The 16247-nt window shown below is 67.7% G+C and overlaps 1 protein-coding gene across 5 annotated transcripts in view; it reads left to right on the top strand.

The window, feature by feature from the left end:
- Nucleotides 1-16247, top strand: part of RXRA (retinoid X receptor alpha) — a 94269-nt gene that overhangs the window by 73619 nt on the left and 4403 nt on the right. For all 5 annotated transcript variants that reach the window (XM_042964700.1, XM_042964702.1, XM_042964703.1 and 2 more), the window contains exons 3-8: nt 352-502; nt 850-1029; nt 8853-9022; nt 11742-11871; nt 13640-13772; nt 15915-16006. In XM_042964700.1, the coding sequence (XP_042820634.1) occupies nt 352-502; nt 850-1029; nt 8853-9022; nt 11742-11871; nt 13640-13772; nt 15915-16006 (856 nt within the window). The remainder of the gene's footprint in view (nt 1-351; nt 503-849; nt 1030-8852; nt 9023-11741; nt 11872-13639; nt 13773-15914; nt 16007-16247) is intronic.

Here is a 16247-nt window from a genome sequence, read left to right on the forward strand (position 1 = left end):
CTCACAGGGGAGGGGCGCGAGCTCACGCTGCCCTGTCCAGGGCTCGCTTAGTGATGGGAGGTGGGTGAGAGTCGGGGTGTAAGCAGGGCCCTGGGGGGTCCTCCTCTGAGGCCATGGCGGGGGGGGGGGGGGGGGATCCCTGATCCCTGAAGGCAGGGAGGGCTCAGCGGGGCTGGGCCCTGCCGCTCCTGTGCTGTGTGGCCCGTGGCTGGCATCGCCCCTCTCTGAGCCTCGGTTTCCTCTCTGCAAGGTGGGGGGGGGGGGGGGTTCATTGGCGCCTTCCTACGGTAGGGCTGGTGGGGGGGATGCTGGCACGTGCCCCCCTGGACGCCCCCGGTTTTCCCTCCTCAGCTCAGCTCGCCCATGAACCCCGTCAGCAGCAGCGAGGACATCAAGCCCCCGCTGGGCCTCAATGGTGTCCTCAAAGTCCCGGCCCACCCCTCAGGGAACATGGCGTCCTTCACCAAGCACATCTGTGCCATCTGCGGGGACCGCTCCTCAGGTAGGCCGTCATGGTTGCAGCGGGACCGCAGGACTCCCCCCCACCCCCCACCACGGGCAGGGCGCAGCGGTGCGGGGAGGCAGGCGGCTGGCTGGGCCCAGGAGGGAGTTTCCGCGCAGCACAGGGATCGCGAGCAGGGGAGGCCGCAGGGGGGACGGCGGTGGGCGGGGCCTGGAGGCCTCCGTCGCGGGGGGGGGGGGGGGGGGGGGGGGGGTCGACGGCGAAGGGGGCCGGCCCGGCCTCGTGCCCCTGCACCCCGGCCGCTGACCGCGGGGGCCCCACGCGCCCCACGCGCCCCACGCGCCCCACGCGCCCGGGCGCCGTGCTCAAGGCCCCGCTCCCCGCAGGCAAGCACTACGGGGTGTACAGCTGCGAGGGCTGCAAGGGCTTCTTCAAGCGGACGGTGCGCAAGGACCTGACCTACACCTGCCGGGACAACAAGGACTGTCTGATCGACAAGCGGCAACGCAACCGCTGCCAGTACTGCCGCTACCAGAAGTGCCTGGCCATGGGCATGAAGCGCGAAGGTAGGCCCGCCCGGCGCCGTCCCCGCAGCTCCTCCCACGGCCCCGCCCCTCCCACGGCCCCGCCCCTCCCACGGCCCCGCCCCTCCCACGCCCCGCCGCCGCCACCGCCGAAGGGGCGCTCGCTCCCTCCAGGGGCCAGCCCCCGTGGCTCTCCCCGGGCCCTGGTCCCGCCTGCTCTTCCCCCGGCGCCTGCTGTTCGCCAGGCCCTGGGCTTAGCGGGGGCCGCCTCCATCCTGCCCGCTGGCGGCTCTCAGCCCCGCGCGGGGAACCCGATCAAAGCCTCTTCAGGTGCCGGTGGCCCAGGGCGTGGGCTCTGGGACCCGGGCGGGCGAGGGCCGAGGCTGCACGTGGGAGATGGGGAGAGGGAGGGTTCTGAGGTCGTGTTGCGGCCGACTGGTAAGGGGACAGTCGGGGACGCCGTGGCGGGGACAGCGCTGATGAGGGGGCGGAGTGGAGCAGGGAGCCCCAGCTGCCCCGGGGGTGCCGCTGAGCCCTGCTGCATGCGGGGGGCCCGCCCTGCGCCCCGCCTCCCCCTCCCTCGGACCTTCTTCAGCGGGCGTCTCCGCCTTGGATTCGGAGCCTGTTTTATTGACAACCATCTATTAGGGGCAGGGGGTCGGGGCAGGTAGGGAAGGTCACCTGAGGTCATTGAAATCGTCCAGTTGTTCAGCCATACCTGGGTCTGAGCCCTTGACCCCAACTTGCGGTGCGTCCATGGGCTTCGGTTTCCCCGTCTGCAGGCTTGATGACTCCTGCATCCTGGGTCGCTGTTACGTCTGCCTCTGCGCTCAGTCTCGCAGCCGGCGCCTCGCGGGGCTGGAGAAGTGCTGCTTGGGGTCAGGGTGTGGGTCTCAGACCTCCTCGTGGGGCCTCCAGTGGTGCCTCACCACCTAGGACCGTCCCCTGGGGTGCCTGCGGCTCTCGTCTCATTTCCTGTTTTACCCCACTCGTCCTTGTTAGGAAACTTGAGACCCCAGCCGGGCCAGGTGGTCCTGTGGGACTTCTTCCTCGAGGCCACGAGGGCAAGCGGGACGACGGGATGTCCTGCATCTGGCACTGCTTCTGGCCGGGGGGGGGGGGGGGGGGGGCCTCGGGAGCTGCAGCGCTGAGCTGCAGGGGCTGGCCGGGGCCTCGAGGAGTGTCTGCCCACCCACCCTTCCTCGGACAGGCAGAGGAGCTGAAGCCCAGAGGGTCTAGGGCTTGCCCGAGGCCACATGCCAGGCGGGACCCAGGCCCCTGGTGCTGTCCTCGTTCCTTTATGCTATCCAGGGGGCCAGAGGAGGTGTGCACCCGGCCCTGGTTCCTCTGGGTGCCCTTTGTAATCAGGGAGGGCTGGCCGGGGGTGGCCCGTGCAGCTGTGTTCCCGGGATGGGGACTTGGGCGGGGCAGGCACATGGTGGGTGGTGGATGAGTGTGTTCCCCGGGCGTAGGGCACTGGCCAGATGGCCAGGTGCCAGTGGGCTGGGGGGAGGCTCGGGCTCCCTTGAGGACACCCCAGCACAGAGCGAGCTCGGGTCGGCGCCCGAGACCACTCACTGGCCGAGCTCGGCACTCCTGGTGCCAGGCGCCACGCTGGGCGCTGGGCACGCAGCAGCGAGCCGTGGGCATGCGTCCACTGCAAGGGATATTCACGTTACCAGGCGGGGCCCCCAGGTGTGCTCAGCGCTGGCAGGGGACACAGAGGAGGCGGTGACCCAGCTGCAGGCAGATGTCAGGCTGATGCCTTCAGAGCGGAAGGGTGTCGGGTAGACCAGGTGCCTAGCCGGCAGGGATGGCGTGTGCAGAGGCCGAGGGCATCAGCAGATACGGCATGCTGCGAGGCCTGGATGCCATTCCCGGCCCCAGAGAGTCACCCTCCGTGGGTCCCCGGGACTGTCTGCTAAATGTGGATCTCTCTCGGGCCCCCTCAGCCTGAGCGTCATCAGACCCCAGCTGCCTGACCTCCCGAAGGTCTGGGAGAGAGTGGATGCTGCAGGGTCCCAGGGCTGGGGAGACCTGGTCTGACCCCCCTCCTGGCGCCCACAGTGACCGGGTCTTGCGAGTGGCTGTTAGAAACAGCTGCTTCGTGCGGGGCCTCACTGGGCACCGGGCCCGTCTCCACACTCGCTCTAGCCCCTTGCCCGTCGTGTGGGGATTCTGCCCTGACTTCACTCACAGAGAGACGGGCTGCAGGGGTGGGCACCTGGGGGGTCTCCGGGCCAGCACAGGCCGAATCCCGTCTGCAGCCGTTGGCTTGGTCCCGGTGGCACCAGCCCGTTTGTCTCCCTCGCCTGATGGATAAGTCTGGTGCTTTGGGCGCATTCCCGAGGCGGCGCACGGCCCTCGAGACCTGATTTATGGGCCGTTAGATAAATACCTGATCCCGTCAGGGCCCACCTCCCCTTTGCCTCGTACTGGATTTATGAGTCACGAACGTGCGGTAAAAACCCTCCTCCGGAGCTCTGTCGTGCCTCAGACGCCGCTCTTACCCATGCTTTCTCGTGTGTAGCTCTGTGGCAGGGCCCAGGCCACAGCCTCACCCTTGGGAGGGGTGACCAGTGGCCGCAGTGTGGCTTTAGTGCTGGCCCCGCAGGGGGCTCCACGGTCTCCCAGGCCAAGAGGCCTGTGACTGGGGGCTGGGGACTGCCCCCAGCACCCCCCCACCCCCGGAACTGGTCCCGAAACAGCTCTTTTCCTGTCTGCTACCCTGGGGACAAGGCTGCTGCAGCGGGACCGTGGGCCGTAGAGGAGCGCGTGGGATGTGAGGTGTTGGCTTCTAGGCTGGCCCGGGCTGCGGGGCCTGTCAGTGAGGCCCTCGATCACGCCTCTGTCACGGGTGAGGACCCAGGCGCGGGCCCGGGCAGCGCTGCCCAGTGCGGTGCGGGAGGGCGCGGTCGGGGTGGGCACGGATGGGGACCGCCCCGCCGCGTGCTGGCTGATGAGGGGCGCTGCAGGCAGGCAGATATCGTCTGTGTTGGGCAATGCCGGGGCCTGCACGCACCTGCACCACCTGGGACTCGCTCCACGGCATTCCGGGGGGGGCATGCCAGCCGTCTGCCAGGCTGAGCCCGGGCCTGTCTGCTGGAGCACGCGGGGGCAGGGCTCGGGGGGCCTGCTGGCACTCCTGGTCCGATGGGGGGATCCGGCCCCCACCAGGGGTGGTGCTGTTCCAGGCTGGAGGGGTCGCCCCTCTGTATGTCTCTCTGCTTCCTTCTTCTTCCTCCAGGAAGGCCTCTCCCTGCTTCCTTCCTGCCTCCCTTTGCTTTCTGTGCTCCGTCTCCCAACCCAAACACCGGGGTGCAGAGAGGGCAGCGCCTCGTGTGTGTGTGTGTGTGTGTGTGTGTGTGTGTGTGTGTGTGTGCGCGCGCGCGTGTGTGTGTGGCTGCTCTCGAGTATAGACTCCTTGACTGTCCTGGATTGAGTCCCGAAGGAAGGGGGAACGTGTCCTCTGAGCTAGAGAGCCCCTCCGGCAGGACACCTCCTCTCTGGGTCTCAGTGGCCCCGGCTAAAGAAGGGGCGTTGGGCCGGGCCTGCCTGTCTCTGTGCTGGAAACAGAGGAGGCGGCGGGGCTGGGTGCTGCTCCCATAGCCACCCCCTCCCCCGCCTGGCTTCCCGCCCAGCCCCCACGGCCCGCAGGGGTGCAGCGGACACGGCAGTGGGTCGGGGTGGCCCCCGCTCCCCGACCCCCATGTCAGCGTCTCCCTTGATGCCTGGGACCCCACTCTTGTCGGGTGTGGAGCCCCCCTCCCAGGCGCATGTCTGGCGGCCCCCTCTCTGGTCTTCGGGGGGGGGGGGGCAGGGAACGAGGACCTGTGCTCGCAGACGCCTCCCGCCTGAGGCTCCTTGGCGCTGGCAGAATGTAAGTCAAACATGACTACGTCTAGAAGGTGACTGAGCTGGCAAAACATAAATCCCGGGCTCCTCCCGCCCCCTCCACCATCTACAAATACAACCATAATATTTATAATGATGCCGCTCAGAGGTGCCGGCCCTCCACGGCTTCAAAGTGCTTCACGAAGCATTGGCTAATTAATTCGCGCTGCCCCCGCCGAGGAGGCAGGTGCCGGGGACCCCCACCCGCCGCTGCCACCCCAGGCGCTGCCTCCACACTCGGGCCGCCCCGTCCGCCCGCCTGTGCAGTGGGAGGAAATCTGTGACCGGCGTGTGGGGAGCGTGGGGGCCGGAGGCGGGAGCGCCGCGCGGGGCCAGCCCGGGGCCGGGGCTGCGGTGCTCCCTCCGGGGCGGGGGGAAGCGGGGCCACACAGCTGGCGGGGGCAGGGCAGGGCCACGGCGCCCGGAGCCACCCGCTGTCCTGTGAGCTCAGCCGTGCCCCCGTGCTGCTCTGGACCTGCGTCTCCAGCTGGAAGAACGAGGCAGTTGAGCCAAAGTGCATGCCTCTAGGCTGTGTGCTGGCCCTGAGGGTTTCGGATTGTGCCCAGAGCACAGACCCCCGGGGACCACACCCCCACACCCCCGCCCCCCCCCCGCTCAGGGTCTCGGGGACACGGGCCTGCCTGGACTCTGTGTCCGTCACCCCAGCTGCTGGCTGTGTCAGTCCGTGCACGGTGGCAGCAGGGTGACCACGAGGAGGTGCCCTGCCCCAGCCCGGCACCTGCCACATGTTGGGGTCTGGAAGCCTGGCTGGAGAGGGCCCGGAGCACGACCGTGCCTCCTCGCCACCTGCCCGCCAGCTGGAGCTCCCCCCGCCCCCCGCAGCCCCCACCTGCTGTCGGCCTTTGGGAAGCGCCAGCCTTGCAGAAACTCTGACTTGGGCTTCCTGCCTGGCTCTTCGGCCCAGCTGCTGTGATTTGCAGGTGCTGAGCTGGCCCCCCGTCCTTGAGTCGCACTCTGTGAGTGCAAAGGCCCTCTTCCGTGCTCTGGGTCTCGGAGAGTATAGCCTCTGGCCCGGGGTTGGCTCTAAATAGCCACCGGCCAGCGTGGCAGACATCGCCTGCCCTCAGGGAGCCCCGCGGGGTGGTACAGAGGTGTCCGTTTGGGCTGTCAGGGAACTGTGGGCTGTGCTCCGGGAACCAGGCAGGCCTGTGGGACCCTTGGGGCCAGCACCGTCAGGGAGCCCTCATGCCCCCAGGGCTGGAGCGGCGAGAGAGGAACGGGGGCTCATGGATCCCCGGGGGAGGGCTGATCCCCAGGAGCCATGGCCTTGGGAGGAGGTGGCAGGTGAGAGCCGAGGCTGGGCGGGGAGGCGCCAGAGCCACGGACGCCTCTTCCCGCCCTCCTCCCTCCTGCCCGTCCGTTGCATTTGCCAAACCCATCAGGAAACCAAAGGGGAGAGGACTTGGTAAGGCAGCCTGAGTTCAGGCCCTCAGAGCCAGGGCAGGGGGGTGGGGTCTGGAGGTTCAAGGAGCTGGTCTCGTGACAGCTGGCATCTGTGAGACCCGGGGACGTGCTGTGCCCCACAGAGATGTCCTGGAGGGGAGAATGAGCCCATCTGACGCCCAGGGGGCCATTGACTCAGGAAGCCCCAGGTCAGGCTGCACCTTCTGCTCTCCAGAAGGCACTGCCCCAGGACATTGGACCAGGAAAGAGGGCACTGGGCGCAGTGCCCTGAGAGTGTGAGGGTGTGAGGGTGGGATGCCAGGCTGAGGTCTGCAGGGCAGGGGCTCTGAGCTGGCTTTGGGAATATAAATCAGGGACTGGTCAGCAATGGGGAGTGGGAGACCCGGATGGCACAAGGAAAGGCCCGCTGGAGGAGGAGGGTCTGGCCAGCATCCTCGGGAGGGCCGTGAGGCCCCCTGGCTGAGCCCCCACCTCCAGGGCTGGCCGGAAGCTGGGCAGTGGTCCAGAGGGCCTGCAGCGGTTGGAGTCAGCTGACCTCAGCTGGCTCCTATGCAGGAGCGTGACCTGGGGGCTGCAGGTTCGGCTCCTTGCAAACGTCACTGTATTTTATCTTCGTGCTCTACCCACGGGCCCCCCAGGAGCTGGCCGTTCGCCAGGGCCTCTGGTGCTGCAGCTCAGGGTGCGATCTAGGAGCGGGACGGTGGGGGCCCGGGTCCTGCGATCCAGGAGCGGGACGGTGAGGCGAGCTGCTCCGAGTCGGGTGGTCTGGGCATCCATCCAGGTGAGGGTTCTGAGGGGCTCATGAGGTTTGTCGGGCACTTGGCTCGGCAGAGCGGCCTGCCGGGTGCAGTCATGGGGGCTGCGAGGGGCTGAGCCCGAGGACTGTGTGCCACGAGCACCGGCCCAGGTCTCAAAGCCCTCGGGTTTCCAGTAAGGGAGTGAGCTGCCTGTACCCCTGTGGTGCTGTGGGGGACCTGGGCCTGGCATGCGGGGCTCCCCCAGCCCAGGGTTATCTTCTGCCTCTTACTGGGAGCCCTCTGGGCTTGGATGTGGCCGCAAGAGGTGGGTCCAGCTCTCTCGGTCCTCGGGGCCTCCCAGGGGTCGGCCTGCCTCTGGGCTCTGTGGCGAGGGGCTGTTTCCAGGCCCTTCCTCTCAGCTTAGATGGGCCTGGGGACAAAGGTCTCTGTGCTACACTCTTGGAAGTCCCCTCACCAAGCTCCCACTCTGTGATGGGGTCTTCAAGAAACCGAGGGCCTTGTCTGGGGGCGGGGGGGCCGAGGAGCCGGCCCTGAGGAGGTCGAGGCCACCCCAGGGGCCTGGTGGAGGGGGACCATAGGAGGGTGGGCCTGGGGGAGGCTGCTGTGACGGCATCTGGGCATTCCCGACACTCCTAGCTGGCTCAGGCTGAAACAGTGCCGTGTGGACAGCCCTTCTGGCCCCGCACCGGGCTGCAGGCTGTGACTTTTCCCTACGGCTGACTCGTTTGCCCCAGTCCAGGGCCCTTAGTTCTCTTACCGGAGAGGAGGGGTGGAGGTGGGGGTCCCCCAGGAGGCTGCGGCAGCCCCGAGGAGCCATCTTGGGTGCTTGTGGGGCTCTGGGTGGGGTCCACAGCCTGACCCCTGGGTCCCGGCCTCTCTTGGGAAGGGCAGTTTGAGCTTCGTGGACTCTGAAGTCTGCGGTCTGTAAACGCCCATCCGCACGGTGCCCTGGCGTCCTCCCTTCTGTCCACGTGGGTCTCCTTGGGGCAGTGTGCAAGTGAATGCCCTCCCCTCTGCCTGCTTCCGTCGGCTTCTCTCCCTGGGCTCCCAGGGACTGGGCCATGCCCTGTCCACCCATCTGCTCAGCCCTCCAGCCCCAGGGCTGCCCCATTCCCTACCGGGCTGCCCCAGGCCATCCTGGCTGATGCTCTGGGTTGGCATCCAGCTCCTGGTCTCCCCTGGGCCCCCCTTTTCTTTCTGCAGCTGGATGGGACTTTCAGAGATGTGTGTCCTATCCTGTCCCTTTCCTGTGGCACAGGAACTTGCCCCTGCTCCCGTGTACCCCTTGTACCGGGTCTCCAGCTGGTGTGAGAGGCCCATTCATCAGGAGTATCTCTGATTTGGCTCTGGGCCTTTGCACACGCTGCCTCCTATGCCTGAACTATTACCCTTGTCTTTCGTGCCTCTTTACTTTTCTTGCCGCTTCTTCCGGGCAGCCTTCCTGGCTTTGTCTGAGCCCATAGTCCATCAAAACCCTTCTCGCTGCACGTTAGGCTCCCTGCTGAACCATCCGTCAGCTGCACGAGAGCTGGGCCCCGTGTGCCCTGGCCTGTGTATGCCTGGCCCCGGACAGGTCCTGATGTGGAATTAGCCGGACGAGTTAACGAGAGGCGGGGTGCTCTGTGAGTGTGTGTGGCTGCTGAGAGGCAGAGACCGGGCCGTGGTCTGGCCCTCACTGGCCCTGGCGGGCACGCTGGCTCGGGGCCGACACGGCTTGGCCCCTGGTCGGGGTGGGGGGGGCGCTGCCCAGGGAGCCGCGGGCTGACCATGGCCTCCCTCACCCTGCAGCCGTGCAGGAGGAGAGGCAGCGGGGCAAGGACCGGAACGAGAATGAGGTGGAGTCCACCAGCAGTGCCAACGAGGACATGCCGGTAGAGAAGATTCTGGAGGCAGAGCTGGCCGTCGAGCCCAAGACCGAGACGTACGTGGACGCGAACATGGGGCTGAACCCCAACTCGGTGAGCGCCACCCCTGCCCACGTGGTCCCCCCTCCCCACCGGGACCGCAGGGGCCGGCGTTGCCTGGGGACCGCTGGCCCCTGGTGAGCGTTGCGGGCGAGAGGCCCCATCTGTCGGCCGTGCTGACGCCCGGGACCCCGCACGTGCTGTCCTGCCCCACGGGGCCTGCAGCCCGCGCTCAGCTGGGTGTCGGGGGTCCCGTATGTGCCCCAGGTGTACAGGCCACTCTGCTGTTTCGCCTGTGCGCCCACGTGGGGGTCGGGGCTGGGCCCAGAGCCTGTGGCCAGCCCCGAGGTGGCGCTGGCCTCTCTCCCTCCGTCCTCCACCCGGCTCGCCGTGGCTCCCACCGTGCTGGACACGCCCTGTTCGTCCACCCGTGCACCGCCAGGGCCCTTGCACGTGCAGCTCTCTCTGATGCCTCCTCACGCGTCTGTCTGGGCTAAGGGGTCTCTCTTCCCGGGGCCCTTGCCCCCTGTGGCCTTCCTCTACGGCCCTGTGAAGGCGGGCCTGGCCCCAGGGCGTGGCTCAGAGCTCCCTTCACGGCCCCCGGCACACGGCAGCCGATGGCGGGGTGCGTGGTGGGTTAATTCTCCGGCCCCGGCCAGGGACCCCGCCTGCCCACGGGTGCTCACACACAGCCCTCACCCCGGCTACGCGTGTCCCGTGTGCTCATGAGGCCCCGGCACTGTGAGGCCACCGTGGCTGGCCACCTGGCTTCCCCGGACCCCCGTGGGGGCGCCCGGTGCCCAGGGCCACAGCCCCTGTCGGGCCTCCGCTCTGGTGCCCACCGGGGAGCAGGTGCACGCGGGGCCCGAAGGCAGGCATCCGGCACTCTGCTTGTGGACCGAGCCCACCCCTCAGGGCCCCGGGATGGGGGGGCCGGCTTCGAGGGGTTCACGGTGGGACAGAAGCTCCGGGACAAAATCGGGAGATAGACCAAGGGCTGCCAACGTTTTTCTTCTGTCGAGTGCAGACGTTATTAGGAACAACCAGCTGCCACCTGCTCCCCCTGCCCTCAGAACCGGCCGGGAGCTTCGGGCCGTGCCGAGGGCTGGCATTGGGGGGCGCCAGCCTGCCTTCCTGTGGCTGGCCTTGTTACAGCTTCCTCTGGGTCGGCCTGGCCCCCCTTCGGACAACGCATTAGGCCCCGTCCCTCAGGCAGCAGGAGGAGGGTGGCTCACTCTGGAGGGGTACCTTTCGCGCCCTGGGGCCGGGGGGGGGGGGGGGCTGCTCTCATCTCTTGGGACACGTGACCTGTGCGGCCAGCTGCAGAGGCCACTACCCGGGAGTGGTTCAGGGGCTGCGCTGGGTCCCTCATGGGCTCCTAGGGGGCCAACAGCCGGTGGCCAGGGAGGCCGGTTCCCTGGGCTGCCTCCAGGAGCTTTGAGGCTCCTCCACGTGCCCCCCCCCCCCCCCCCCCGCTCCACAAGGCTTCCCCGGGCCCGTTTCCACCTGACGGGGCCAGAGGCGCAGAGCCCGGCAGGGGTGGCCTCGGACAAGGCTACCTACTGGGTGTGTCGCCCTCGTGAGCTGGGGACCCCACGCAGGCCAGCCTCTGTGCCAGTGAGGATGATGGGGGTGCTGCGTGGGGACACATGTGCCCTGAGCAGAGCCTGGCCCCTGGCTTCTGGTCGATGCGGAATCTGCTGCAGGGAACGCAGGAGGGAACGCCCACCCCCACAGGCCAGCCCTGGGCAGCAGAGGGATTTTGGGGTGAGGGCAAGTATAAGGGTGTGCCGGGGGCCGTCACCCTGGGCTGGGGGTCCCGTGAGCCCCAGAAGCCCTGGCTGACGCCTATTCCTACAGCCCGCGTCCCGCCCTGCTCACCCAGCCCCTCCCCGCCTGGTGGCCTCTGTGACAGTTTGTCACCCGGCTTCCGTGCAAGCCCTCAGCAGGCCCCTCCCGCGGGACCCCGGGTGTTGAGACCGCGCCTCCCTTTAGGGCAGGTGGCCGCTGTCCGGGGAAGCTCCTCAGAGGAGCCTTTGCCCCTGCCAGGGGGCCCCGGCCCTTGCGGTTCCCGGAGCGACGGATTTCTGCCCCCACCCCCCCTCGCTCAGGACCCGAGGCTCCGCCTGCCAGGAGCCGGGGAGGCCTGCCTGCGTTTCCTCATCGGTGACGATGAGTGGAGAGGTCCCTTCTGGCTGGAACTTTGCAGAAGGGGCTCTGATGCCCGCATCTGGATACCGTCTCCACAGCTGGGAGGAAGAAATGGCACGGAGGGGCCAGCACTGTCCCCCGCCCCCCCGGGGCCCCCCGGCCCAGCTCCAGCTTCACACCTGCCTTGCTCTTTCCCTGATCGCACCACAGGGTCACCGGGCCCCGCACCCAGTGCTCGAGACGGCAGTGTGCTTAGTATCTTACGGTCCTGGTCCTGGAGGGCCGCGGTCCCTGATCTGCGTCTGCGGACTGGGGTCGGGTGTGGCAGGGCTGGGTCCTGCCGGGGAGGACGCCCCTTGCCCTTCCGGGTGCCGGAGGCGTCCTTGGCTCGCGTCCTCCAGTGAGCGTCTCTCCTGCTCACCGTTCCGTCTCTGACCCGGTCTCCTCCGCCGTCGTCGTCCCACCGGGGCACGCCCCCAAAGGGAGATGTAAAGCGGCCCGTTCGCACATTGGTCTTGGGGCCTTCCTCAGCCCGGGGCAGGTGCCGCGGTGGGGGTGGGGGGACCCGGTCCGGGCCTCGTTCCCAGCAGGGCGCTCACCGTGTGCCCCTCCCCCCGCCCAGCCCAACGACCCCGTCACCAACATCTGCCAGGCAGCGGACAAGCAGCTCTTTACCCTGGTCGAGTGGGCCAAGCGGATCCCGCACTTCTCAGAGCTGCCCCTGGACGACCAGGTCATCCTGCTGAGGGCAGGTAAGTGGCCGGTCCGGTCGGGGCCGGGGAAGGCATCGGAGGGGAGAGGGCATGGGCCTTGGGGCCCCGTGGTTGGGCCAGACCCCGGGACGCCCCATCCTCCTGCAGCGTGGGGCTCCCTGCCCCGTCTGGCCTCGCTCCGCCCTCCCGGAGGAGGTATTGGGTTTGGGGTTTCTAAGTGGCCTTCTGAGAGGTAAAGCGCTGTCTGGGGACCTCTGGAGAGGGTGAGGGGCCTGTGACTGTCACGGGCTGCCCCGGTGGGGGGGTTGTGTGTGTGTCCTGCCCTCTCCCCACACCGAGGCCTCAGCTCCTTCTCTGGGTGGGGGTCGCGACGCCGGCAGGTGGGTGGGAGCGTCGGCACTGGGGTTCAGCTCAGGCCCAGTTCCTGACACGTGATGGGCGTGCCAGGTGGAAACCGGTTTCTGCCGTGAGACTAGGGTCCTCAGAGCAAGTTCCTGCCAGAGGGACAGCAGGGACGGGGGAACCAGCTATGCTGGGCCTTCCTTCAGAGGGTGCTGGCAGGGGCACCCCCCCCCCCCGCCAGCCTCCTGCCCCACCGGGCCACCTGCACATGCTGGGTGGTGCTGTGTCCACCGGCTGAGGCCGTACCCTGACCCCGGCCGTGCCCCCGGCTGGGCGCTGAGCGAATGGCAGAGGGCAGCCGGGCCCAGAGGCAGGAGGGGACCAGGCAGGCAGCCGGGCCCAGAGGTAGGAAGGGACCGGGCAGGCCCCGCGGGGCAGCAGGGAGAGCAGAGTGACTCCTGAGTGATCCCACGGTGTCAGGGCTAGGGCCGGCTGGGGAGGACAGGTGCTCTTGGGGCCGGCTCTGCCCCCAGCCTGGCGGGGAGGGGAGGGGCGCCTTCTCCAAGAGCTCCCACTCTAGTGGGGGCATAAAACCCAACACCCAGAGCCATCGGGGAAAGGTGGGCAGAGGCCCACGTTCTCGACCTGACTCACTGTGGTGGGGTAACCCCTGCTGTGCCTCAGTTTCCCCTCCTGTAAAACGGGGCTACTCCTGGTTTTGTTGTAGGATTGTAGTCAGTATTGAACGGGATGGTCCACGTGATCCCGTCTGCCACGGAGCCCGGAGCCTTTCGAGCCCTTGGGAGTGTGGCTGTGAATTTCGCTGTCCTTGGGGAAGAGGCTCCGGGCTTCCCAGTTCCACGGGAGTCAGTGAGAACCAAGCACAGAAATTGTTTCCATTTCAGCTTTTTCTTCCGTACCTTTTCCTGACCCGAGATGCCTGCTCTGGTCTGTCTGCGCTGGGAACTCATGTAAAGAGAGGGTCCGGTTTGCCTGAGGCCCAGCCTTATTTCACTTTGATAACGTACTATTTGGTGGTGCCCCAGGTGGCACGCGTTAACGCGAGAGTTCGCTGCTGAGACAAGGTTCGCGGAAGCAGCTCTGGGGTCGCCCCGGAGAGAGTCCCCCACATCCTCCGTGGCTTGCGCACCCTTGTGGGAAGAGACTTCTCTGGGCACATGAGTTTGGGAGCACCTGGTTAAACAGAGCCAAATCGGGTGCTCTGTGCAGGACTTCTCAGGGCCTTTATTGCCCCAGTTCGCACCGTAGAAGAAAGAGGCATTTCCCAAACATAGGTGCTTGGGAACCTTGTTCCTGTGGCACGCTCGTGTAGGGGTTCCCCAGACCCCACTTTGGGATGGTCCTGTGATAGAGCGTGCTGCCTTTGGATGGCAGCCCCGTGGGGGGAAGGGTGGCCCCCGGGGCCCGGACGCAGCCGCGTGACCCTGCGCCCTCCTCCCCCCAGGCTGGAACGAGCTGCTCATCGCCTCCTTCTCCCACCGGTCCATCGCCGTGAAGGACGGGATCCTCCTGGCCACCGGGCTGCACGTCCACCGGAACAGCGCCCACAGCGCCGGGGTGGGCGCTATCTTTGACAGGTGGGGCCCCCGGCCCACATTCCCGTCCCGCTTAGCGTGGGTTCCGTTCACGCGGGTTTCAGATGTGGAAACGGAAGTGTAGGCACGAAGGTTCACGTCTCCCTAAGTCTGTCGGCGAGGGGCACCCAGCAGCCGCAGCCTAACGTTTTGATGCATTTCCTCCCGCCTCTCTTTATTTTATTTTATTAAAAAAATTTTTTCTAACGTTTATTCATTTTTGAGAGAGAGAGAGAGAGGGAGAGAGAGGGAGAACGAGCAGGGGAGGGGCAGAGAGGGAGGGAGACCCAGAATCCGAAGCGGGCTCCGGGCTCCGGGCCGTCAGCGCAGAGCCCGACGCGGGGCTCGAACCCACGAACCGCGAGATCGTGACCCGAGCCGAAGTCGGAAGCTTAACCGACGGAGCCCCCTGGGGGTCCCCTCCTGGCTCTCTTTAAACTCCTGTGCTGCGGAAGGAGCACTGCACTTTCTGAAAAGGAGGAGTCACCGTCTTACAGCAGCTGCTGTGTTTTTAATACGTCGAAGCCTGAGAGCGCCCTGCCGTGTCGGCCGCTGCTCCTTTACCTCCCCGCACCCCTGCGCTCCGTAGCCTACACGCAGGGAGGCAGCGCTGGCAGGGGTGGGGGAGCCCCACGCCTCCAGCCTCGCTCCACACACACAGCTCCCTTGTGCTCCACCCGGCAGGGAGGACAGGAGCTGCCCGTCCCCGGCTGCAGGCACCTGGGTGTCTGGTTGAGCCAGCTGCAGAGGAAGGGCTGGGAGAGGCGTTGTAGGGTCTCCCTGGGGCGGGGGACGCAGCACGGGAGCAGGGAGGGAAGGTGGTGGCAGGGCTCCCAGGGAGCCCGAGTATGGGAGCCCTGAAGTCAGAGGTGAGCGGGGCCCCCCGGCCGTCACCCACGGGAGAATAAACGCAGGAACCACGCTGCCCTGTAGGGCAGTTCTGGTAGAACCAAGAAGTCGGCCCTCGAGCTCCCCGGGATGTGTCAAGTGCAAACAGGGGCTGGGGCCACGTACCCTGGCAAGTGCTGGTTTAAGCAGCACATAGGTGTGTCTTTGCTGCAGGACTTCTCAGGGCCTTTAACAGGCTGACGTACAAGGTGCCAGCAAAGGCAGCTGCGGGGTGCAACCATTGTCCACAGAGGCCTTCTTTAGAGGGGATCGCCTGCTGGGATCTGCTTTGCTTTAGGAATGCAGCCCCAACCGTGCACCCGGCCGCCAGTTCTGTGTCACAGCTGCTAGAGAGGTGACAGCGACAGAGGCGTGGGGCTGTACCCCGAGTGGGCCCAGAGCGGCATCAGAAGGAATCCGCTCCTCCTTGCCCTTCGAGCGAATGGAACGGGTGACCCCTGCCTCGGGGCCCCGCTGGCCGCAGCAGAGGTGGTGGGGCGTGTAAGCGCCTGTCCCCTCCCGCTCTGTCCCCGAGGCTCCCTGGGATCTTCCCCTCTCCAGCCCGCAGACCCTTGGGGGCTCCCCGGCTCCTCAGGGCGATCATCCAGGTTCTTCCCAGGCCACCGTCCCTGGTCCCCTGTGGCCCAGCCTCGCCAGACACTTGCCACTTCTTGGACACGGCCGTCGAGTTCTGGGGGCCAGTGAGCAGGCCGACGAGGTCGGGGAGCGCAGGCAGCCCGGGGACCCAGGAGCCCGCTGCCCGCAGGGGCTGGGCCAGCTGAGGTTGGGTCGGGGCTCGCCCTGTGACAGGTGGCGTGGCTTGGTCTGGAAGTGAAGCCCCCTCGGGCGGCTGGGAGGGAGCAAGGGGGGGGCCACGTCCTGGGGACCCACAGGAGCGGTGTGGGTGCCGTGCGCCACGGCCCTGCTTCGAGCCGTGGGGAGCCGTGGCGGCGGACTCTTCCCACCGTGTCCGGGTCCCTGGCTCCCCTCGGTGCCGCTGTCACAGGTCCCTTCCTGGCAAATGCCACCTGCCGACCATCCTGAGAAAGGAAAGGGAGCCGCCCGTCTCTGGGTGGGACCACACGCGGGGGTGCGGGGGACGTCAGGCCCCGGCCGGGCGGCTCCCGGGTTTGGCCCGGCCGTTCTCGGCTGTGCCCGGCGTCTACGCCGCTTCCCGAGCGAGTCCTCTGGGGAAGCCGCGGGGGTCCCCGGCGAGGCCACGGCCTGACTGGGACCGCGGTGCTGCGTCCTCCGCAGGGTGCTGACGGAGCTCGTGTCCAAGATGCGGGACATGCAGATGGACAAGACGGAGCTGGGCTGCCTGCGCGCCATCGTCCTCTTCAACCCCGGTACGGCCCCCCTGGCTCGCCCCGGGCGCTCGCGGCCCATTGCTCGTGGCCTCCTCGCTGGCGGAGCGGCCACGCCGCCTTCTTCTCGTGGCTCTCGTGAGCGTGAGAACGTGGCGGCCTCTGCGGGCAGTGGGGCTCAGTGACTCGCGCTCCTCCTTCACGGTGCGGCGTGGCCTGTGGCCGAGCCCTCTGAGCCCCGCGTCCGCGGTGTGGCACCACCGGCCGCCAGAACCCCGGTCAC

Source organism: Panthera tigris, chromosome D4 (assembly GCF_018350195.1).
Source record: "Panthera tigris isolate Pti1 chromosome D4, P.tigris_Pti1_mat1.1, whole genome shotgun sequence".
Taxonomy (NCBI): Eukaryota; Metazoa; Chordata; class Mammalia; order Carnivora; family Felidae; genus Panthera; species Panthera tigris.